Source organism: Phyllobates terribilis, unplaced genomic scaffold (assembly GCF_046119375.1).
Source record: "Phyllobates terribilis strain yellow unplaced genomic scaffold, ASM4611937v1 Scaffold_9__5_contigs__length_417890890, whole genome shotgun sequence".
Classification (NCBI taxonomy): domain Eukaryota; kingdom Metazoa; phylum Chordata; class Amphibia; order Anura; family Dendrobatidae; genus Phyllobates; species Phyllobates terribilis.
The window spans coordinates 309,547,139-309,570,870 of record NW_027362769.1 but is presented as its reverse complement, the minus strand read 5'-3'; the positions used below and the strand labels follow the sequence as shown (position 1 = coordinate 309,570,870).

The 23,732-nt window shown below is 45.5% G+C and overlaps 1 protein-coding gene across 2 annotated transcripts in view; it reads left to right on the top strand.

Annotated features, from left to right (window-relative positions):
• The window catches only part of STAT1 (signal transducer and activator of transcription 1), a 1,113,083-nt gene that overhangs the window by 413,908 nt on the left and 675,443 nt on the right, over positions 1–23,732 (top strand). For both annotated transcript variants that reach the window (XM_073647949.1, XM_073647950.1), the window contains exon 13: positions 14,467–14,560. In XM_073647949.1, coding sequence (XP_073504050.1) covers positions 14,467–14,560 — 94 coding nt within the window. The remainder of the gene's footprint in view (positions 1–14,466; positions 14,561–23,732) is intronic.

The following is a 23,732-nucleotide window of genomic DNA, read 5'->3' as shown; positions in this document are numbered from 1 at the left end:
GTGCCCATCAGAAGTGATCCTTGCCGCATCAGAAGATGCAGACTTGCAACTATCCCCGTGCAAGTCCTTGTCCCAGGGCAGTGTAAAATTGTACCTCCCCCATTCCTTGCAATGCAAGCGCAAATATGCAGCCAACCACCCACCCACCTGCAGGCTGCAATACTATACTGCTAGCTTGCACTTGAAATGGGACCTTTTAGTTTGGAGGAGGCCGAAGCTGGCCACTACCTCATGGCTGCTTCGGCGGCGAGGTCTCCATACTCAGTCCCCAGCCGCCACTATTTGTCCTGGTTACCTACCCCACACTTTTCTTAGCCTGGCCTGCTTTAGGGCAGCATTGGACAAGCCCACCAGACAACCAGATTCCTCCGGAGGGCCCTGGCTTCTCCATCAGGGGAGTTGAGATTGCCAAGGTGAGGAGCATGATGATGATGATAGAAGTTAGCATCAGCTTTGTTTTCTTGGAATGCAAGCGTAAGTGTGCAGCCTGCCACCCACCCACCCCCTGGCTGCAATACCATACTGCTAGCTTGCTTGCAATTGAAATGAGACCTTTTAGGCCTGTGGAGGCAGATGCCGGCCACCACGTCATGGCTGCATCGGCGGCCTGGTATCCATACTCAGTCCCCAGCCGCCCAGCGGCCGAGTGTCCACACTCGGTCCCCAGCCGCCAGGGGGTGGCCGGGTGTCCATACTCTGTCCCCAGCCGCCCCTATTTGTCCCGGGGCATTTTATACACAAGTGCGCAAACCAAAACATTACCTATGCCCTCCCCAGTGCATTTAGTGGGAAGGACAGCCTTTTTGCGCTGTAGTGTGTTCACGCCAACCCCCTGTTCATGGCACATGCGAAGATGCCTCCCGCCATGCACCTGTCGTTGCAGACTTGCAACTATTCCCGTTCAAGTCCTTGTCCCAGGGCAGTGTTCAGTTGTACCTCCCCCATTCCTTGCAATGCAAGCGCAAGTATGCAGCCTGCCACCCACCTACCCCCAGGCTGCAATACCATACTGCTGGCTTGCACTTGAAATTGGGCCTTTTAGGCATGTGGAGGTGGAATCTGGCCACCACTTCATGGCTACGTCGTCGGCCTGGTATCCATACTCAGTCCCCAACCGCTCGGCGGCCGGGTGTCCACGCTTTGTCCCCAGCCACCAGGGGGCGGCCGGTTGTCCATACTCGGTCCCCAGCTTCCCCGCGGCCGGGTGTCCACGCTTGGTCCCCAGCCACCAGGGGGCGGCCGGGTGTCCATAAACGGTCCCCAGCCGCCCCTATTTGTCCCGGTGCGCCTTATACACAAGCGCGCATACCAAAACATTACCTGTGCCCTCCCCAGTGCATTTAATGTGAAGGACAGCCTAACCACAAACACGTGGACAAGTGAATTTGGCCAGGGATGGTCCATCTCACTGGGTTAATATTGTGTAAGCCGGGACACAGTTGGACACTGATCCCAGTGCAACATGTCCTCCAGACATAGAGGATTGAGGGTCCTGGGTCAATCAGGCTTCAACACAAAGTTCAGAAGGTAGACAGCTGCAGTGGTCGGCCTCCTACACAGCGAGTAAATTATTCATGATCATGAGGCCATGATCATCTCCTTAGCTTTCTGTTCCTTGGAATGCATGCACATGTATGTAGTAGCGGCTATGTCTGAGGTGGTCAGCGTTTTGGTGCATATCCTACCTCCTCCGAGGATTGCTGGATGTTTTCCTGCTACTATCCCAGTTCTATGACTCCCGTTAAAACAAAGCTTCAGGTGATGAATGATGGATAAGGTGGTGGCAAAGGAGAAAGAGCAGGAGGAACAGGGAACATTCACATCAATATCAGGCCAGTTAACCACACATGTCTTGTAGGATATGTTTCTGTACCAAAAGGAGCGGTTCGGCTACACAGTTATAGGGCATACAGTGAGTGCAATGCCTGCTAAAAATTTCGAGGCACTCCAATGCCCCTCGGAAGTGACATGGAGGTCAGAGGGCCTTAACTAAACCGTTTTTTCCATTTATAGCAACTGGGTCTCCTGTACACTGTTGGCCTAAGCAGTGAATGGAATGCTTTCCAAAAATTATGAGGAACTGCAATGCCCCTTGAAACAGACGTGGATTACAGCGTACTAAAAACCTTCTACCCATTATTGAGGAGTGGGTCTCCCTTAGTGTTCGCCTATGCATTGAAAAGCAAAAGCTGACTAAAATTAGGAAGAAATGCAATGCCCGTTGGAAGAGTTGTGGAGGTTAGAGGTAATTAAAAACAACATTTCAATGCCCCTTGGAAGAGCTGTGGAGTTCAGAGTGGTTTAACAAGACGGTTTTAATGCCCCTTGGAAGAGACGTGGAGGTCACAGTGGAATAAAAAGACAATATCAATGCCCCTTGGAAGAGTGGTGGAGGTCACAGTGGAATAAAAAGACAATATCAATGCCCCTTGGAAGAGTGGTGGAGGTTACAGTGGAGTAAAAAGACAATATCTATGCCCCTTGTTAGAGTGTTGGAGGTCGCAGTGGAATAAAAAGACTATATTAATGACCCTTGGAAGAGTCGTGGAGGTTACAGTGGAATAAAAAGACAATATCAATGCCCCTTGGAAGAGTGGTGGAGGTCCCAGTGGAATAAAAAGACAGTATCAATGACCCTCGGAAGAGACGTGGAGTTCAGAGTGGTTTAATAAGATGATTTTAATGCCCCTTGGAAGAGACGTGGAGGTCCCAGTGGAATAAAAAGACAATATCAATGCCCCTTGGAAGAGTGGTGGAGGTCGCAGTGGAATAAAAATACAATATCAATGCCCCTTGGAAGAGTGGTGGAGGTTGCAGTGGAAGAAAAAGACAATATCAATGCTCCTTGGAAGAGTGGTGGAGGTACCAGTGGAATAAAAAGACTATATCAATGCCCCTTGGAAGAGTCGTGGAGGTTACAGTGGAATAAAAAGACAATATCAATGTCCCTTGGAAGAGTGGTGGAGGTCGCAGTGGAATAAAAATACAATATCAATTCCCCTTGGAAGAGTGGTGGAGGTCCCAGTGGACTAAAAAGACAATATCAATGACCCTCGGAAGAGACGTGGAGTTCAGAGTGGTTTAACAAGATGGTTTTAATGCCCCTTGGAAGAGACATGGAGGTCCCAGTGGAATAAAAAGACAATATCAATGACCCTTGGAAGAGTGGTGGAGGTCCCAGTGGAATAAAAAGACAATATCAATTCCCCTTGGAAGAGACATGGAGGTCCCAGTGGAATAAAAAGACAATATCAATGACCCTTGAAGGAGACGTGGAGGTCACAGTAGCTTAACAAGACGATTTTAATGTGCCTTGGAAGAGACGTGTAGTTCAGAGTGGTTTAACAAGACTGTTTTAATGCCCCTTGGAAGAGATGTGAAGGTCACAGTACATAGTTACATAGTTAGTAAAGCCGAATAAAGACTTGCGTCCATCAAGTTCGACCTGTAAGTTCTGTAATTGCTAATGTTGATCCAGAGGAGGGCAAAAACCCCAAATGATTTGGCCAATCTTCACCTGAGGAAAAATTCCCTCCCGACTCTGAAACCAGCAGTCAGAATAAATCCCTGTATCAACTTACTATTTTATTCTATTTTTAAGTATATGCTGAAATCTGCCTAGTATCTAGAAAAGCATCCAGTCCCCGCTTGAACTGGTTTAGTGAATCCGACATTACCGTCTCCTCACTCAGTGAATTCCATATTCTCACTGCTCTTACCGTAAAGAACCCCTTCCTATGCTGGTGCTGGCACCTTTTCTCTTCCAGTCTTAGTGAATGCCCTCTTGTTACCGTAATATCCCTCCTTTTGAACAAATCCTGGGCAAGGTCTCTATACTGTCCCCTAACATATTTGTACACATTTATTATGTCCCCCCTCAACCTTCTCTTTTCCAGGCTGAATAGTCCTAGTTTTGCCAACCTCTCTGGGTATTGCAGTCCCTCCATTCCCCTTATTAATTTTGTTGCCCTCCTTTGTACCTTTTCAAGCTCGTTTATATCCTTTCTATATATTGGGGCCCATAACTGAGCACAGTATTCCAAGTGTGGTCTGACCAGTGCTTTGTACAGTGGAAGAACAATGTTCTCATCCTCGTACCTCGTCTGATACATCCCATTACCCTGTTTTCCCTTACAGCTGCGGCCTGACTTTGTGCACTCCAATTTAGTTTGCTATCAATCAAGATGCCCAAGTCCTTCTCCATCTCTGAATTCCCCAATGATTTCCCATTCAGTGAGTACTGGTGACTTCCATTTTTCCTTCCCATATGTATGACCTTACATTTCTCCTCATTAAACCTCATTTGCCATTTAATGCTCCACCTACCCAGTTTATCCAAATCCCTCTGTAGGTCTGCACTATCCTCTTTTGTATTAATTGTTTTACATAACTTTGTGTCATCTGCAAATATTGATATTTTACTATTTAACCCGTTGACTGTCATTAATAAAGATATTAAATAACATTGGGCCTAGTACAGACCCCTGTGGTACCCCACTAGTGACGCTTACCCAATCTGAGTATATTCCATTTATAACCACCCTCTGCCTTCTATCCTTTAGCCAGTTAGCTACCCACTTGCAGACATTTTCCCCCAGCCCGATCATTCTCATTTTGTATAGCAACCTATTATGTGGCACGCTATCGAACGCTTTTAAGAAGTCGAGATACACGACATCCACTGGTTCCCCCTGATCTAATCGAGAGCTAACCTCCTCGTAGAAGTCAATCAGGTTAGTTTGGCAGGAGCGATTCCTCATGAATCCTTGTTGGTTCGGGGTTAATAGATTATTAGCATCAAGATGCTCCGTAATTGCCTCTTTAATGAAGCCTTCAAAAATTTTGCCCACAACGGACGTCAGACTTACCGGCCGATAGTTTCCGGCGTCACTTTTTGCTCCCTTTTTGAATATTGGCACTACATTCGCCTGTCGCCAATCAAGTGGTACAGACCCAGTCTCAACAGAGTCCTTAAATATAAGATATAACGGTCTGTCTATCACATTACTTAGTTCCCTTAGTACCCGTGGGTGTATGCCATCAGGTCCTGGTGATTTGTTTATTTTAATGTTACTGAGGCGTTTCTGTACCCCAGCTTGGGTTAGATTTGTCATACTTAGTGGAGGATTAAGCTTGTCACTTCTCATTTCTCCTGCTAGTTCTTTTTCCTTTGTGAAAGTTGACGAAAAAAATTTATTTAATAGATTAGCTTTATCCTCATCTTTCTCTATGATTTTGCCTTCATCACTTTTTATCGGTCCAATATTATCCGATTTAATCCTTTTACTATTTATATACGTAAAGAACAGTTTGGGATTTGATCTACTTTCCCTAGCAATACGTCTCTCTGTTTCCTCCTTTGCTATTTTATTTGTTTTTTTGCAGGATCTCGTTTATTGCTTGTAACACATTAGTGCCTCCTTGCTGTTTTCCTGTTTTAATCTCTTGAATGCCTCTTTTTTGCTATTTAACGCCCCTTTTACGTTCTTATTGAACCATATTGGTTTCCTCTTATTTCTGGCCCTTTTATTCCCATACGGTATATACCTCTCGCACTGAGTATTCAGAATTATTTTGAAGGTTTCCCATTTACTATTCGTATTTCCTTGATTAAGAACTTTGTCCCAGTCTATAAGTTGAAGGCTTTCTTTCAGCTGATCAAACTTCGCCCTCCTAAAGTTTAATGTTTTTGTTGTTCCCTTATTGATAACCCTACTGAAGGGCATTTTGAAGTCGATAACATTATGATCGCTGTTACCTAGGTGCCCCCCTATCTGTACCTCAGTTATTCTATCAGGCCTATTAGTCAATATTAAGTCCAACACGGCCTTCCCTCTCGTTGGTTCCTGCACTAGTTGGGAGAGATAATTATCCTTGATATTTGTCAAGAACCTTTTTCCTTTCTGCGATCTACAGGTTTCTATTTCCCAGTCAATATCCGGGTAGTTGAAATCCCCCATTACAATCACTTCATTATGTTTTGCTACTTTGTCTATTTGTCCTAATAGCAGATTCTCATTCTCCTCTGTTATATTTGGTGGCTTATAGCAGACCCCCAGTAATATTTTATTATTATTTTTTGCCCCCTCTATCTCTACCCACATGGACTCGACCCCCTCTTCTCCCTCTCCTATATCTTCCCTTAGTCTGGGCTTTAGACATGACTTTACATATAAGCAGACTCCTCCGCCCTTCCCCTGTTTCCGGTCCCTTCTAAATAAACTATAATCTAATAAATTTACCGCCCAGTCGTAGCTATCATCTAGCCAAGTCTCTGTTATACCTACGATGTCATACCTCTCCTCCGATATAAGCGCCCGCAGCTCATCCGCCTTATTGGTCAGGCTTCTTGCGTTGGTCAGCATGCAAGATAAAATTTTGGGGTTATTTAGCATCCTACTCTTCTCTAATGATCTAACTGTGCTATCCCCTCCCCCCTCTCCTCCCTCATTATATTCACTTCTCCCCTTCCCCCTTGCTTGCCTCACATCCCACCTATTTCCTTGGTTCCCCCCCCGTCTCTAGTTTAAATACTCCTCCAACCAATTAGCCATCTTCTTCCCCAGCACGGCTGCACCCTCCCCATTGAAGTTTTGCCCGTCCCTACGGTAGAGCCTGTAGCCGACCGTGAAGTTGGCCCAGTTCTCCATGAACCCAAACCCTTCTGCCTTACACCAACTCTTTAGCCACTTATTCACCTCCCTAACCTCCCGATGGCGCTCCTGTGTGGCTCGCGGGATTGATAGTATTTCTGAGAAAACTACCTTGGAGGTCCTTGCCCTAAGCTTCCTACCTAGATCCCTGAAATCATTTTTAAGGTCCCTCCATCTACCACTCACTTTGTCATTGGTGCCAATGTGGACCATGACCGCTGGGTCTTCGCCAGCCCCTCCCAGTAACCGGTCAACCCGATCCGCGATGTGCCGGACTCGAGCGCCAGGGAGGCCGCACACCGTTCGGCAATCCCGGTCTTTGTGACAGATTGCCCTGTTTGTCCCCCTAATAATAGAGTCACCCACTACCAGGACCTGTCTAGCCTGCCCTACATTTCCCCCCTCCCCCTCATTACTGGAGCATACACTCCCCCGGCGGTCAGAGGATCTGTCGTGCTCCAATAATGCCGGTTCTGAACCAGCCTTCCTATACTTCTTCCCTCTATCCCTTCTAACTGTTACCCAGCTCCCTGCCTGTTCAGCCTGCACTTCCCCACTATGCTCCACCCCCAGTGTTGACCCATTGAGTGTTTGCTCGGTGAGCAGCAAACTCCGTTCCATGTTGTCGATGCTCCTCAGTACCGCTATCTGAGCACTTAGATCCAGGATTTGGGCTTCCAAGTGCACGATATGCTCACATCTCTCGCAGCAGTATGGATCCTTGAGCGGTAGCTCAGGGAATGCATACATTGCGCAACATGTACACTGCACGGCTCCGGCCAACATGGACGTCATTCTAAATATGGGGATACAGTTAGTATATATGTACAAGTACAAAACACAATTATTTATATATAGGTGTATGGACGGGGATCAATTAGGGATGTGCAAGTGTATCGATTAGATATCGGCGCGGGATCAGTTAAGTATGGACGGGGGATCAATTAAGTATCAATTAAGTATGGACGGGGGATCAGCTGAGTGGGTCAGGTGGATTAATTAAGTATGGACGGTGTGTCAATTAACTATGGACTGGGATCAATAAGTATGGACTGGGGAAATAATTAATTGTGGACTAGGGAATCAGTCAATTAATTATGGACAGGGGGTTTAATTAAATAGGATGGGGGGTAAAGCAAATAAATAGGTATGGACGGTGGGTCAATTAACTAAGGACTGGGGATCAATAAGTATCAATAATATCAATAAATATGGACTGGGGAAATAATTGTGGACTGGGGAATCAATCAATTAATTATGGACAGGGGTTAATTAAATATGGTGGGGGATAAGGCAAATAGATAGGGACTGGGGATGAGTAAAAGTGGACAAGGGGAATCTATTAAATAGGACAAGGGGGATCAATCGATTATGGGCTGAGGGGGTCAATCAGTTAAATGTGATCAGGGGGATCACTTTAATATGGACGGGGGGTGGTCGGGGATCAATTAAATGAGGACGGGGGGTCAATTTAATGTGGTCAGAGGGATCAGTTAAATATGGACGGGGGGTGTTCAGGGGAATCAATTTAAATATGGACGGGGGGTGATCAAGTAAATATGGACGGGGGGTGATCAATTAAATATGGACGGGGGGGTGATCAATTAAATATGGACTAGGGAATACAATACAATTACAATAAATATGGACTGGGGAATACAATACAATTACAATACAGATACAAATACAATACAGTACAGTACACACTTGGGTTCAGTAGGGCCGCTTATCGCGGCCTCCTGCCCCTCACTCACCTCCTCTAGGGACGCTGCACGCTATCACAGCGCGCTCGTCCCTCCGGTCGCCTCTTACCGGTCCTTACCGGTCCTTCTGATCACCTCCTGGTCACCAACACCTGGCACCCTCCGCCGGCCGGCACTGCACGCTGTCACAGCGCTCTCTTGCGCTCGTCCCTCCGGTCGCCTCCTACCGGTCCTCCCGGTCCGCTCGGTCACCTCCGCCTGGCTCTCCTTCCTTCCCAGGAGCTCTCTCCACACACAGCACAACTCTTGCAGCACACGGCAGGCTCCGCCTCCACCACTTCCTGTCAAGCCTCCTCCCACTTCCTGTCAGGCCGACTTAGTAGCTTAACTAGACGGTTTTAATGCCCCTTGGAAGAGAGGTGGAGGTCCCAGTGGAATAAAAAGACAATATCAATGACCCTTGGTAGAGACGTTGAGGTCACAGTAGCTTATCAAGACGATTTTAATGCCCCTTACAAGAGCCATGCAGTACAGCATGTTAAAAACATTATTCCCATTATTGGGGAGTGGGTCTCCCATAGTCTTTGCCTATGCCTTCCAAGCAAAAGCTGCCAAAAATTAGGAGGGAGGAACTTCCAATGCTGGTAACACGGACCACGGTCACCCTGGTGGTATAGTGGTGGTGGAGGCTGAGGATAAGGAGAAGAGCAAAAAACAGCCGAAAGGAGGAAGCGTATATCCATGTGTGGGTGTGAAGCGGTGCATGGGAATACACCTCCCGAAATAACTCAGTGGATTTGACTTTGTTACTCTGCTGTCATTTGGTGGTGATGAGAAGTCTGGCCCAATCCAGCCCTTGTTCATTTTGATAAGGGTCAGCTTGTCAGCATTGTCAGTTGAGAGGCGAGTGCACTTATCAGTTATAATTCCCCCAGCGGCACTAAAAACACGCTCCGATAACACGCTAGCGGCACGGCAGGCCAGGACCTCCAAGGCGTACAGGGCGAGTTCATTCCAAGTTTCCAGCTTGGATACCCAATAATTAAAAGGCACAGAGGAATCACGGAGGACGCTGGTACGGTCAGCAAGGTACTCCCTCACCATCTTTTGAAACTTTCCACTCCTTGTGAGAGTACCCCACGCCCCAGGGCCTGTAAGCTGGCCAGGTCTCAGAAAACTGTCCCAGAACGTTGACAGTGATCCCCTGCCTCTGCTGGATTGGAGTTGCGCGTCTCTCTCGCCTGTACGTCTTGGTTGGGCAACGAACTGTGACCTCTGCCGCTAGCGTGTTCAGATGGGAATTTTTTTGACAGTTCTGCAGCAAGGGCCTTCTGGTACTGCCCCATTTTTGTAGACCTCTCCACCTCAGGAATAAGAGAGTGAAAGTTCTCCTTGTAGCGGGGGTCTAAAAGTGTCACCAACCAGTAATGACTGTCATCCAACATTTTGACAATGCGAGGGTTACGGTTAAGGCAGCATAACAAAGTCAGCCATGCGTGCCAGACTGGTAACGGGCAAGACTTCCGTGTCCTCACTAAGATGACGACTGACCATGCTCTCCTTCTCCTACTCCTCCCCCCTGTCCACAGGCCACCCACGCTGAACCGACGGTATGACAGTTGTACAGGTACTACCGTCTACAGCGCATGATACCAGCTCCTGTTCTTCCTCCTCCTCCTCTCCCTCATTGTCCCCCAATGCACGTTGGGATGAGATGAGGCTGGGCTGTGTGTAATCGCCCGCTACGGCTTCTTGATCCATGTCATCATACTCTGGCTGCAAAGCCTCCTCTTTAATTCTCTGCAGAGAGCGTTGCAAAAGACAGACAAGTGGGATGCTGACGCTAATGATGGCGTTATCGCCATTCACCATCTTGGTGGACTCCTCAAAGTTTGTCAAGATGGTACATATGTCAGACATCCAGGTCCACTCCTGAGGTCATGTGTGGAGTCTGACCTGAATATCGACGGCCTTGTTGCAGCAGGTACTCCACAACTGATCTCTTTTGCTCACAAATCTTTTGCAACATGTGGAGGGTAGAGTTCCAACGTGTGGGGGACATCACACACCAGTCGGTGTGCCGGAAGCTGCAAACGCTGCTGCAACACAGCAAGGGCGGCGGAAGCTGTAGCCGACTTCCGAAAATGAGCTGACAAGCGGCGTACTTTGACGAGCAGATCTGGCAACTCGGGGTACGATTCAAAAAACCACTGAACCACGAAGTTAAGCACATGAGCCAGGCTTGGTACGTGTGTGATCTCGCTTCGCCTCAGAGCCGGCACCAGGTTACGGCCATTGTCACACACGACCATTCCTGGATGTAGGTTCAGCTTTCTCAGCCACAGATCTGCCTGCTCTTTCACAGCTGTCCACAACTCACAAGCAGTGTGAGGTTTATCACCTAAGCTTATGAGTTTCAGCACAGCCTGGTGCCGCTTGGCTGAGGCAGTACTGCAGTGCTTCCAGCTTGTAACTGATGTGGTGACATCTGAGATGGAGGCTGAACATGAGGAGGAGGAGAATGATGCGCAGGAGCTATACACTGTGGGGGCAACTCTGACTGACATAGGGCCCGCAATCCTCGGTGTGGGGAGGATGTGTTCCGTCCCAAGGTCCGACTGAGTCCCAGCTTCCACTATGTTTACCCAGTGTGCCGTCAGGGAGATGTACCGTCCCTGCCCACAAGCACTTGTCCACGTGTCCGTTGTCAGGTGGACTCTCCCAGTAACTGCGTTGTTGAGGGCACGGCAAATGTTTTGGGACACATGCTTGTGTAGTGCGGGGATGGCAAAATAGTGTCGGCTGGGGACCGAGGAATGGCCACCGCCATAAGGTTGCGGAAGGATTCTGTCTCCACCAGCCTAAAAGGCAGCATTTCCAACGCAAGAAGTCTTGAAATGTGCGAATTTAGGACTGTGGCATGTGGTGCGTTGGCTGCGAATTTGCGCTTTCGTTCAAAGGTCTGGGATATGGACAATTGAACGCTGTGGTGGAACGTGGACGTTGATGCTGTTTCTTGAGAAACTGCCATAACAAGTGAAGACTGAGAGGAGGGGGCATCTTTGCATGCGGTATGGACAGGGGATTGCCTTGCAAACACAACAGGGGGTTCTCTTACACGCACAACAGCGGAAGAAGCAGTGGTGACACCCGCTGACACTGGTCGTGGACCCTGGGGTTTGCCCCACAAAGTCAGGTGCTTTGCTGACATGTGCCTGACCATGCTGGTGGTGCTCAGGCTGATAGTTTTGTCACCCCTGCTGATGCTGGCCTGGCAGGTGGTACAAATGGCCTTTTTGGGGTTATCAGCAGAGTCTTTAAAAATTCCAGCCTCTGGAAGACCTACCGGTTGTACTGGCAACGTCCCTCGTGTTGGTGTTATGGGGAACGGTTGCCCGCCTTCTGTCTGCGGCCACCACACTGCTTCTTCCTGCCTCTTGGGGTACTCTGCCTCCCTCCCCCTGTGTGCTGCTGGCCTCGCTCTGCATGTCCTCCTGCCACGTTGGGTCAGTTACTAGATCATCCACTACCTCTTCTTCTTCCACTTCTGCACTACGATCCTCCTCCTCACTTTGTGGCAATTGTGTCTCGTCATCGTCCACCTCTTGTGACAAATTGCCAGCGTCGCCTTCCTGTGGCCATGGCTGTTCAAATATTTGGCCATCGCTACATGGGATCTCCTCTTCCACCACTTCAAGCGGAGCAGGCTAGGGGCCCAAATATGGAAATGGACCAGTGAACAGCTCTTCAGAGTGTCCAACTGTGGGATCAGTTGCTGTCTGACGACACTCTGCATGGTGGGAGGAAGGAGCATCGGGGTGAGGAGGAGTATGCGGTCGAGACTCACGGCTACTAAGACTTGACCGTGTAGAAGACAGACCGGAGGTGGTGGTGCCCAGGTGACTGAAAGTATTATCTGCTATCCAATTAATAACCTGTTCACACTGATCAGATCGCAATAGTGGTGCTGTTGTGTGCTTCCCTAGTAATTCGGTCAAGAACTGGGAGCGAGAAGATGTGGCTGTTGGTTGTGGCATATTTTCACCTTGGCCATGGCCCCGTCCTCTGCACGCACCATCACCAGAACATCCAGTTCCACGTCCCTTGCCACGCGCCTTGCCCATTGTAAATGAAGTAAAATAGCTTAAACTTGCACTATCAATGGCAAAAGGGTAATAAAAAGATTAGAACCGTGAAAGAGGAAAACCACAGTTCTAGTTCTCTGGCCTACACCAGAATCTTTTAAACAGATATATTTATGTCTGAACAGTCAGCGAGACACTCAAACTGTTTTATTTTTATGGAAAAAAGGCAAAAAAGTAGACAATACAGAGATTTGAACTGTGGAACTGCAAAACCACTGTTATAGTTATCTGGCTGAAACCAGACTCTTTTAAACAGATACATTGTGTCTGAACACTCACAGACACTCAATTTTTTTTTTTGGTGGGGTGGGGGGGGGATACCAAAAGCTTAATAAGAGGGGGTATTTGTACAGTCTGAGGGGAAAAATAAGAGGATTTAGATGAAAAAAAAAAAGGATTTTTCCTGGCCCCTGAGACCTGGGGCTAAGTCTAGCTATTTGAGCAGCAGCATCACACAGGACTGTAATGCAGTGTTTGTTGGTATAACCACTGCATCTCATATACAGCCTGCCTGCCTGATATCTGGGATGGATATTATTCCTCAGAAGGACTGTTTGTTTGATTTTGCAGGCTTTAGAGACCCTACACTACCTATTTCACAGTATAAATCTCTCCCTAGCTCAGCAGCACTCTCCCTACACTGTCTTATCCGGAGCGACTGTGTCCAAGATGGCGGCGCCCAGTTTTAAATACTCGAGGTGACGCTGTGCGGCCAGCCAGTCACTGTAATGCCCACAACCAACATGGCTGCGGCATTACAGTGACTGGCTGACAATCCCTGCATGTTCACTGGCTCTGTAAAGAGCGCCAAACATGGAGGGCAGAGACCCGAGCTCCCGCCCGAGTAACACGAAAATGCTCGGTGCTCACCGAACATCCCGAGTAGTGAGATGCTCGGGCGAGTACCGAGCAGTGTCGAGCATGCTCGCTCAACACTAGTCAATACGATCTACAATTCATTACGAAGAAATGCTTGTATACTTTTACACTATTCCTAAACACAACTAGAGTTAGGGATTGGTCTAGGTTTCAACTTAGGATTTGTCAACAAGTCATAAGTGATCACTTTTTGCTTTTATTTTAATTCTGATGCTTTCCTTAATATTCCTTTTTTTTTCTCTTCACCATATGGGCCTTTTTATTTAGTGCTAATTTTTATATTCTTTACTAAGGGAGTGTTTCTCACATGATTCTCTGTTGGCGTGTCCTTAGACTGATATACATTATTACCCTCTGAGCAACACCCCCTTGCTTTGGTAGAGACTGTAAAAATTAGCTCTAAATAAAAAGGCCTATTGATAAATAAATACTGGACCACTGAGTGGGTAAAAATGATGTTAATTAGAAGGTGGCACCTTGAACCACAAAGGACCTTTTTAGCTCTGTTTTTTATTATTACGCTTCTTTATTCATTGCCATCATATTCTGCAGCGCTTTACAGACATTATCATCGCTGTCCCTTTTGTGTTGCATTGTGAAAGGAGATCGGAGCATCCGGAGTAAACTCACAGGGAGAACATACAAACTCCTCGCAGATGTTGTCCTTGGTGGGATTTGAACCCAGGACCCCAGTGCTGAAAAGCAACTGTGCTAAAAACCTAGCCACCTTGATAGCTAAGCTCTTTTTTCTTTTTTTATGCAGCTGTCCAATTTTAGAATTGACTTCTTAACATAAACTTTGGGACAAGAATCAAATAAGGTATAAATCACACATTGGGGTATAATTACTAAACATATCTAATATGTAGACAGTGTGAACATAGACTTGACTTTCTGAACATGTACCAAAATCATCTGTGACTCATGTTGGATGTTACATTTGGCACACCAATGGACTAACTTTTATATTATACTAATTCACTTAGTAGGCATACATTTTAAGAAATTCTGCATGATAAAGTATGAGGTGGAAAATTTTCCTCTTAATTGAATCATCTTTTTGTATTTTTGTTATTGTATTTTTAGGTTCCGGAAGTTCAATATTTTGGGCACAAACACAAAAGTAATGAACATGGAGGAATCAACAAATGGATGCTTAGCTGCAGAATTTAGACATTTGGTGAGTTATCTTATGATTCATGAATTTTCTAAATACTATTTAGATGTTTTCAACAATTCAGAAATGAAAGTGTAACCTGAAGTCCAAATACATATGTCCATTAACCCCTTTACACCCAAGGGTGATTTGCACATTAATGACCAGGCTAATTTTTACAATTCTGACCACTGTCACTTTATGAGGTAATTACCCTGAAACGCTTCAACGGATCCCGCTGATTCTGAGTTTGTTTTTTCGTTACATATTGTACTTCATGACAGTGGTAAAATTTCTTCGATATTAATTGAGTTTATTTGTGAAAAAAATCAAAAATTTGGCGACAATTTTGAAAATTTAGCATTATTCAAAATTTGAATTTTTATGCCCTTAAATCAGAGAGATATATCTCACAAAATAGTTAATAAATAACATTTCCCACATGTCTACTTTACATCAGCACAATTTTGGAACCAACATTTTTTTTATTAGAGAGCTTTAAGGGTTTAAAAGTTGACCAGCAATTTCTAATTTTTACAACAAAATTTACAAAACCATTTTTTTAGGGACCGCATCACATTTGAAGTGACTTTGAGGGACCTTTATGGCAGAAAATACCCAAAAATGACACCATTCTGAAAACTGGACCCCTTAAGGTCCTCAAAACCACATTCAATAAGTTTATTAACCCTTCAGGTGCTTCACAGGAATTTTTGGAATGGGGAATAAAAAAATGAACATTTAACTTTTTTCACAAAAATTTTAATTTAGACCCCAAATTTTTTCTTTTTGCATGGGTAACAGGAAAAAATAGACGCCAAAATTTGTTGTGCAATTTCCTCTAAGCATGCAGATACCCCATACTTGGAGAAAAAACACTGTTTGGGTGCACGGCAGGGCTCAGAAAGGAGCGCCATTTGACTTTTTGAATGTAAAATTTGCTTGAATAATTAGCGGACGCCATGTAGCGTTTGGAGAGCCCCTGATGTGCCTAAACAGTGGAAACCTCCCACAAGTGACACCATTTTGGAAACTAGACCCCTCAAGGATTTTATCAAGGGGTATAGTGTACATTTTCAACCCAGAGGTATGACACAGAATTTGATAACATTAAGTCATCATCATTGAATAAGTTATCATTTAGTCTTGAGCACAAGTGCTCGCTACTTGAGTTTGCATCGGGTACTCAGGTAGGCACCATGTATCACGAGTGCTCGAGTGACATGTTTGACTTCCCGTCCCGCATGTTTCACGGTTGTTAGATACCCCAAAAAAAACATGTTGGGATCGCTCGTGCATGGCAGGCGATCCCAGCAAGGTTTTTTTTGGCCGCGAAGCATATGGGGCAGAGACTCGAGCATGTCACTTGAACACCTGCGATACTCAGTGCATACCCGAGCACCCGATGTTAACTCAATAGCGAGCACTTGCGCTCAACACTGGTCGCCATATCATCATCATTTTTTTTTCTTTACTTTTGAAAAAACCCCAACCCTAACCCTTATTTTTTTACGCCGTTCGTCGTGTGGTGTAAGTGATTAGACGACTTTATTCTTCGGTTCGGTGCGATTACAGCGATACCAGATCCATATCAGGTTTTTTGCGGGACAAGTTGACGTTTTTATTGGTACCATTATTGGGCATGTGACATTTTTTGATCACTTTCTATTCCGATTTTTGTGAGGCAGAATAAACAAAAACCATCAATTTCAGAATTTTTTTTTTTGAGTTTTTTTTATGCCGTTCTGCGTGTGCTAAAATTGATAAGGCAGCCTTATTGTTCGGGTCAGTATGTTTACAACGGTACCGCATTTATATCGTTTTTTTATGTTTTGGCGCTTTTACACAATAAAAACAATTTTCCAGAAAAAATAATTTTTTTGCATCGCTTTATTCTGAGAGCTAGAACTTTTTTATTTTTCTGATGATGGAGCTGTATGGCGGTTTGTTTTTTGCGGGACAAGATGGCGTTTTCAGCAGTACCATTTTTATTTACAATCTTCTTTTTGATCGCGTGTTATTCCATTTTTTGTTTGGCGCTATGATGTCCCTCTATGGGACTTTCACTTTTTGCAGCCTGATCGTCTGCATAGCATAGAGAGCAGCAGCTCCCTATGCCATGCAGCCTGTCAGCGCTGTACGCAGGGGAGACATTATCTTTGGTCATTCACTGCGCATGACCAAAGTAATTTCCTGTCTCCTAGTGACCCGGATGTTGTCCTGATGACATCGGGTCGTCATGACAACATCGGGTCGTCATGACAACATCCGGAAGCCGCTGCAGACCTCACTGGAGGCCGGGAGTGGAGGTGAGTATCGCGCTTACCTCCCCCTTTGCCCCCACATAGCTGCGATCGACTTCGATCGCAGCATTGCGGGGGTTAATATGCTGGGAGTGGGTGAGACTGCTTGTGTGCGGGCGTAATCGCCACACGCGTAATAGTACTTAGCTGGTCCATAAGTCCCAGGGCACAGCTTCGAACTATTACTGACCTGGTCGGAAAGGGGTTAAACACTGTCCGAATATGTACCATGATATATAGACCGGTCATGAGTCTACTTTCCCGTACTCAAAAGCTTCATAGACATAAATGATATTATTGAGTACTGTTCAGGAGACCCGTGGTCAGTCTGGACATCACTGTGCATACTTGGACCACATTTCGCGGATGTATGTATTAGGCCAAACTAAAATAAATTGCTGAATTCTGTATGTTCAATAACTGTAACCACTTGGGTTCTTGACTCTGGTTTTCAGTTTCTTTGATAGGAAAAAGCATTCTGTTGTAAGCCATACTAACTCTTAAATAATAGGGCTAATTTTCTTTCATCCCCTTGAAAGTTTGTCTTTGCATGTAAGACCTACTCCTGCTTTCAGTTATTGTGAGATAATTATGCTTATGCTTCTAACTCTTAGGGCTTGCTCACACTGGCATATAAATTGGACGAGTTCAGTGCGAGAAAAAATAGCATCGCACTCTAACCAGTGTTATACAATGATTCAGTGCTCATCTGCGAGTTTTTTTCTCAGCTCGGATCGGACTGAAAAAAAAAATCGCAAAAGGCTGTAATTCTCTGCGATAATCAGATCACACTTGCCAATGCAAGTCAATGGGTGCAAATAAAAAAATCGCACGGCACACAACCCATGCGTTTGCCATCCGATTTTTACACATCTCAAAGGAAACCCGACATTTCATCACTCGAGTTTGCAAAATTCACAGCCCGATCTGTCGGAACAGAATAGATAGAAATATGTCAGTGAGATACATATAATCAGTGCTTTGCGTGTGTAGTTTTCTGTACTTGTATTTAGCTAATAATTAAATAAATAAATAAATAAATGGAAAAAATGGCGTGAGGTTCATCGCACCAGGGCTGTAGGGAAGAGTCGAGGCTAAGCGCCAGAATTGGCGCATCTAATGGATGCACCATTTCTGGTGCGGCTGAGGGCTAATGTTATTAGTCTGGGAAGGGGCCAATATCCATGGCCCCTTCCCAGCCTAATATCAGCCCACAGCTGTCTGCTTAGCCTTGCTTGTTATTAAAGATGAGTGAACGTGTTCGGTAATATTCGGATATCACTCAAGTATCTGAGTGCTCATTATTCGGCGAACATTGGGTTTGCTTGATTTCAAACTTTAATCCCCACCGTACATGTTTGGCGCCTCTTACACAGCCATTAAGCCTGCACTGATTGCCTGTGAGTCACTGTAATGCCGTAGCCATCTTAGTAGTGATTGGCTGGCCGTCTGACATCATCAGGAATTGTAAAATAAATGACGCCGCCCGGCTCGGTCACTGATGCCATTGCTCTGTGACTGTTTGTATTGGATGGTGAGAGTGCTTGTCCAGGCGTGTGTGTGCATAGTATAACAAATCAGAGTCCTGTACTGTTGATACTAGTGCTGAAGCTGAACGATCATACTAACTGCCTTTGTCAGGGCTAATTCTTTGCTTTGCAGTGTGTATAACATACATTCTTTTAGTGTAGGGAAGGAGAGACAGTTGCAGGAGCTGGGGGAGTGACGGAATACAGTCTGTAGACAGTAGATTAGGGCTGTGCAGTCCCTTGGCAAATACAGTACAGACCAAAAGTTTGGACACACCTCATTTAAAGATTTTTCTGTATTTTCCCAGAGATGCTTAGCACTAGTTGGTCCTTTTGCCTTCACTCTGCGGTCCAGCTCACCCCAAACCATCTCGATTGGGTTCATGTCTGGTGACTGTGGAGGCCAGGTCATCTGGCGTAGCACCCCATCACTCTCCCTCTTGGTCAAATAGCCCTTACACAGCCTGGAGGTGTGTTTGGGGTCATTGTCCTGTTGAAAAATAAATGATGGTCCAACTAAACGCAAACCGGATGGAATAGCATGTCGCTGCAAGATGCTATGGTAGCCATGCTGGTTCAGTATACCTTCAATTTTGAATAAATCCCCAACAGTGTCACCAGCAAAGCACCCCCACACCAACACACCTCCTCCTCCATGCTTCACGGTGGGAAGCAGACATGTAGAGTCCATCCGTTCACCTTTTCTGCGTCGCACAAAGACACAGTGGTTGGAACCACAGATCTCAAAGTTGGACTCATCAGACCAAAGCACAGATTTCCACTGGTGTAATGTCCATTCCTTGTGTTCTTTAGCCCAAACAAGTTTCTTCTGCTTGTTGCCTGTCCTTAGCAGTGGTTTCCTAGCAGCTATTTTACCATGAAGGCCTGATGCACAAAGTCTCCTCTTAACAGTTGTTGAAGAGATGTGTCTGGTGCTAGAACTCTGTGTGGCATTGACCTGGTCTCTAATCTGAGCTGCTGTTATCCTGCTATTTCTGATGCTGGTGACTCGGATAAACTTATCCTCAGAAGCAGAGGTGACTCTTGGTCTTCCTTTCCTGGGGCGGTCCTCATGTGAGCCAGTTTCTTTGTAGCGCTTGATGGTTTTTGCAACTGCACTTGTGGACACTTTCAAAGTTTTCCCAATTTTTCACACTGACTGACCTTCTTTTCTTAAAGTAAAGTAATGATGGCCACTCGTTTTTCTTTACTTAGAATTTGTATTATGGCAAGAAAAAAGCAGCTAACAGTCTATTCAGTAGGACTATCAGCTGTGTATCCACCTGACTTCTGCACAACACAACTGATGGTCCCAACCCCATTTATAAGGCAAGAAATCCCACTTATTAAACCTGACAGGGCACACCTGTGAAGTGAAAACCATTTCCGGTGACTACCTCTTGAAGCTCATCAAGAGAATGCCAAGAGTGTGCAAAGCAGTCATCAAAGTAAAAGGTGGCTACTTTGAAGAACCTAGAATATAAGACATATTTTCAGTTGTTTCACACTTTTTTGTTAAGTATATAATTCCACATGTGTTAATTCATAGTTTTGATGCCTTCAGTGTGAATGTACAATTTTCAAAATCATGAAAATACAGAAAAATCTTTAAATGAGAAGGTGTGTCCAAACTTTTGGTCTGTACTGTATATAGCTGCAGGTTGTTTTGGGGGTGGTGAAGAAATTGAATATATCTTTATCTAGCAAGTATTACATGCTTTGAGGCACTTTTTTTGTGACATAACACTCCCAAAAATCGTTAAAACATTTCCTGGGTTAAATTTCTCACTCATGTACTATTCCTTGGTTGTGGGGTACATTTCTGTGATCTATAAAACGGAAAAAAAGCATTAAAAATTTTTGCTGGCTTAAATTTCTCAGCCATACAGGAGCATTTCACTAAATTAGAATATCATCAAAAAGTTAATTTATTTCAATTCTTCAATACAAAAAGTGAAACTCTTATTTTATAGTCATTACAAACAGAGTGAGCTATTACAAGTGTTTATTTCTGTTAATGTTGATTATTATGGCTTACAGCCAATCAAAACACAAAAGTCGTCATTATCTCAGTAAATTCCAATACTTTATAACAACAGCTTGAAAATGTTTTTAAAATCCGAAATGTTGGTCTATTGAAATGTATTTTAAGTAAATGCACTGAATACTTGGTCGGGGGGCTCCTTTTGCATCAATTACTGCATCAATGCGGCGTGGCATGGAGGCGATCAGCCTGTGGCACTGCTGACGTGTTATGGAAGACCAGGTTGCTTTGAAAGCTGTCTTCACCTTGTGTGCATTGTTGGGTCTGGTGTCTCATCTTCCTCTTGACCATACCCCATAGATTCTCTATTGGGTTAAGGTCAGGCGAGTTTGCTGGCAATCAAGCACAGTGATACTGTTGTTTATAAACCAGGTATTGGTACTTTTGGCCGTGTGGACAGGTGCCAAGTCCGGCTGAAGAATGAAATTTCCATCTCCAAAAATCTTGTCGGCAGAGGGAAGCATGAAGTGCTGTATAATTTCCTGGTATACTTCTTCGCTTACCTTTGTCTTGATAAAACACAGTAGACCTACACAAGCCGGTGACATGGCTCCCCAAACCATCACTGATTGTGGAAACTTCACACTTAGACCTCAAGCAACTTGGATTGTGTTCATCTCCACTCTTCCTCCAGACTCTGGAACCTTGATTTCCAAATGAAAATTGGAACTCTGGGACCTTGTGGAGTGTGTCAATGACTGCTTTCTGGATATCTGTCAAGTCAGCAGTCTTCCCCTTGATTGCTTAGCCTACTGAAACAGACTAAGGGACCTTTTTAAACGCTAAGGAAGCCTTTGCAGATATTTTTTGTTAATTATTCTAATTTACGGAGATAATGACTTTTGTGTTTTCATTGGCTGTAAGCCATAATCATCAACATATAATATATGAGTTTCACTTTTTGTATAGAAGAACTGAAATAAATTAACTTTTTGATTTTGTACTAATTTATTGAGATGTATCTGTAACACTCCAAAAAGCGTTTAAACTTTTTTCTGGATTGAATTTGATTGTCATCTATACACTTTTGCGTGCTTTCTGTTAAATTACGGTAGTATTAAACTCCCAAAAACACTTTGATTGCTGCAGGTGACCAATCTTTTTCTTTTATTAAAAATAAACTTGGTTTCAAGAGACCTAGCAATTACAAAATGCATAAGGTGTGCGTTAAGAGACGGGGAAGTGGAAGTGCTGATGGTGCACACAGATGCCAAGCACGTGCGACTACGCCTGTTGCTGATGCTCAAGAAACACGCCCAACCATGACTCACAGGTTCCTGTCCCACTTTGCGATATATCGCTTCTGAAGCCAGAGCAGTGTGAACAGGTGGTCATTGGATAGCATATAATGCTTTCAGTGAACTTGGCTGCACCACTCAGTCTTCCCCCCAGTCCAGTCTCACCAGTCTAATGTTTGAATCATTTAATCCTCACCCTGATCCTCCTTCCTCCCACCATGTTGAGTAACAGGAGTCTAGTGATCCCACACTAGGACTCTCCAAGGAGCTGTTTACAACATAATTTCTTGATTGTGGCCTGTCCACCTGCATGCTCCAAGAGGGACAGGAGGACTTGCTGTTTAGTGATGCACAAAACTTAAAGCAGTCACTGCGACAAGAAGATGATGGTGGAGAACGGGCAATTTAAGATAAGGAGGAAGATGATGATGAGACACAGTTGCCGCTAAGTCTTGTTGTTAAGTCACGAAGTCAAGATGACGAGGGGGTGAATGTTGATGTCACTGACCCAACCGAGGAAGCTGGCATGCAGAGTGAGGCCAGCAGCGCTGACTGGGAGAGATCATCAGCACCGAAACAGACAAGAAGAGGCAGTTGGGTGACTAGATGGATAAGATGAAAAACTGTTCCGCAGAGCACCGACACTCGTGAATCTCTGTCAAAAACGTAGATGTTCCACAGTCTGGAACTTTTTTAAAGAGAGTTCAAAGACTAGCAAAATGACCCTTTGCAGCTTGTGCCATGCCAAAATCAGCAGGGGCCTGACCAGTAAGCGCCTAACCACTACCAGCATGATCAGGCACATATCATCTAAGCAACGGACTCGTTGGGCCGAACGCCTGGGTCCACGATTGGTGCCAGCGGGTGACACCACTGCCTCGTCCCCTGTGCTAGGTGCTTCCCTGTCCATGACACTGGTACAAATGACTCTTGCCCTGCACCTGTCATTGCACATTCTGAGGCACCATCATCAGGCACTTCAAAATGCTTGTCCCAGCACCGCATTCAGCTGTCCCTACCCCAGACCTTGGAACGAAAAAAAAAAAAATTCCCAGCCACCCACCCACAGGCCCATATGCTAAATGGGCACATTTCCAGACTGCTTGCCGTAGAAATGTTGCCATTTAGGCTGGTAAACACGGAGGACTTCCACTCACTCATGGCGGCAGCCTTCCTCGATACTCTGTCCCCAGCCGCCACTTTTTCTCCCAGTGTGGCATCCCCACCTTGTACCAGCACATGTCCAGGAACATCACCCATGCCCTTACCAACGCACTTAGTGTTATTGTTAACTTAACACGTAGACAAGCGCTTGTAGCTGACTGCACACTGGGTGAACATTGTGGAGGCTGGGGCCAAGTCACACCCTGGCACAGCACATGTGCTCCTGACACCAAGGATTGCTGTCCCTACTTCTATCAGGGTTTCATCACCTCCTACACCAGTTTCGGAACCCCTCCTGCTCCTTTTCATTCTCCATCTCCAATGTGCTATCTCAGAGCACATCATCAACATGAGCCGGAAGCTCAGCAGCACTGCCTCAGCGAAGCGGCAACAGGCTATGCTGAAGCTAATTTGTCTAGGAAACAAACCTCACACCGTGTCAGAGTTACGTAAAGGAAAAACAGATCAGACAGATCTCTTTTTTTTGCCGCAGAACCACCAATCAACCATGGTCGTGTGTTATAATGAGCGTTACCTGGTGGCGGCTGTGAAGCTTGTCAAGCTCACACATGTGCCATGTTTGGTACATGTGCTCAACTTGGTAGTTCAGCAGTTTCTGAAAACATACCCAGATTTGCTAGAGCTTGTGGTTAAGCTACGCTGTGTCAGCACTGTTTACGCAAGTCATCTAGAGCTGCCTCCGCTCTGGCAGTGCTACAGCAATGCATGCAAGTGCCAGCTCATCAGCTGGTGTGCGACTTGACCACGCGCTTGATCTCCACACTGCACATGCTGGCAAAGCTTTGTGAGCAGCAGAGGCCAGTTTTAGAATACTGGTCAGCCTTCTCACATAACACCTGAAGAGTGGGCATGGATGTCTGACATTTGAGAAGTTCTCCAAGACTTTGAAGACTCCAC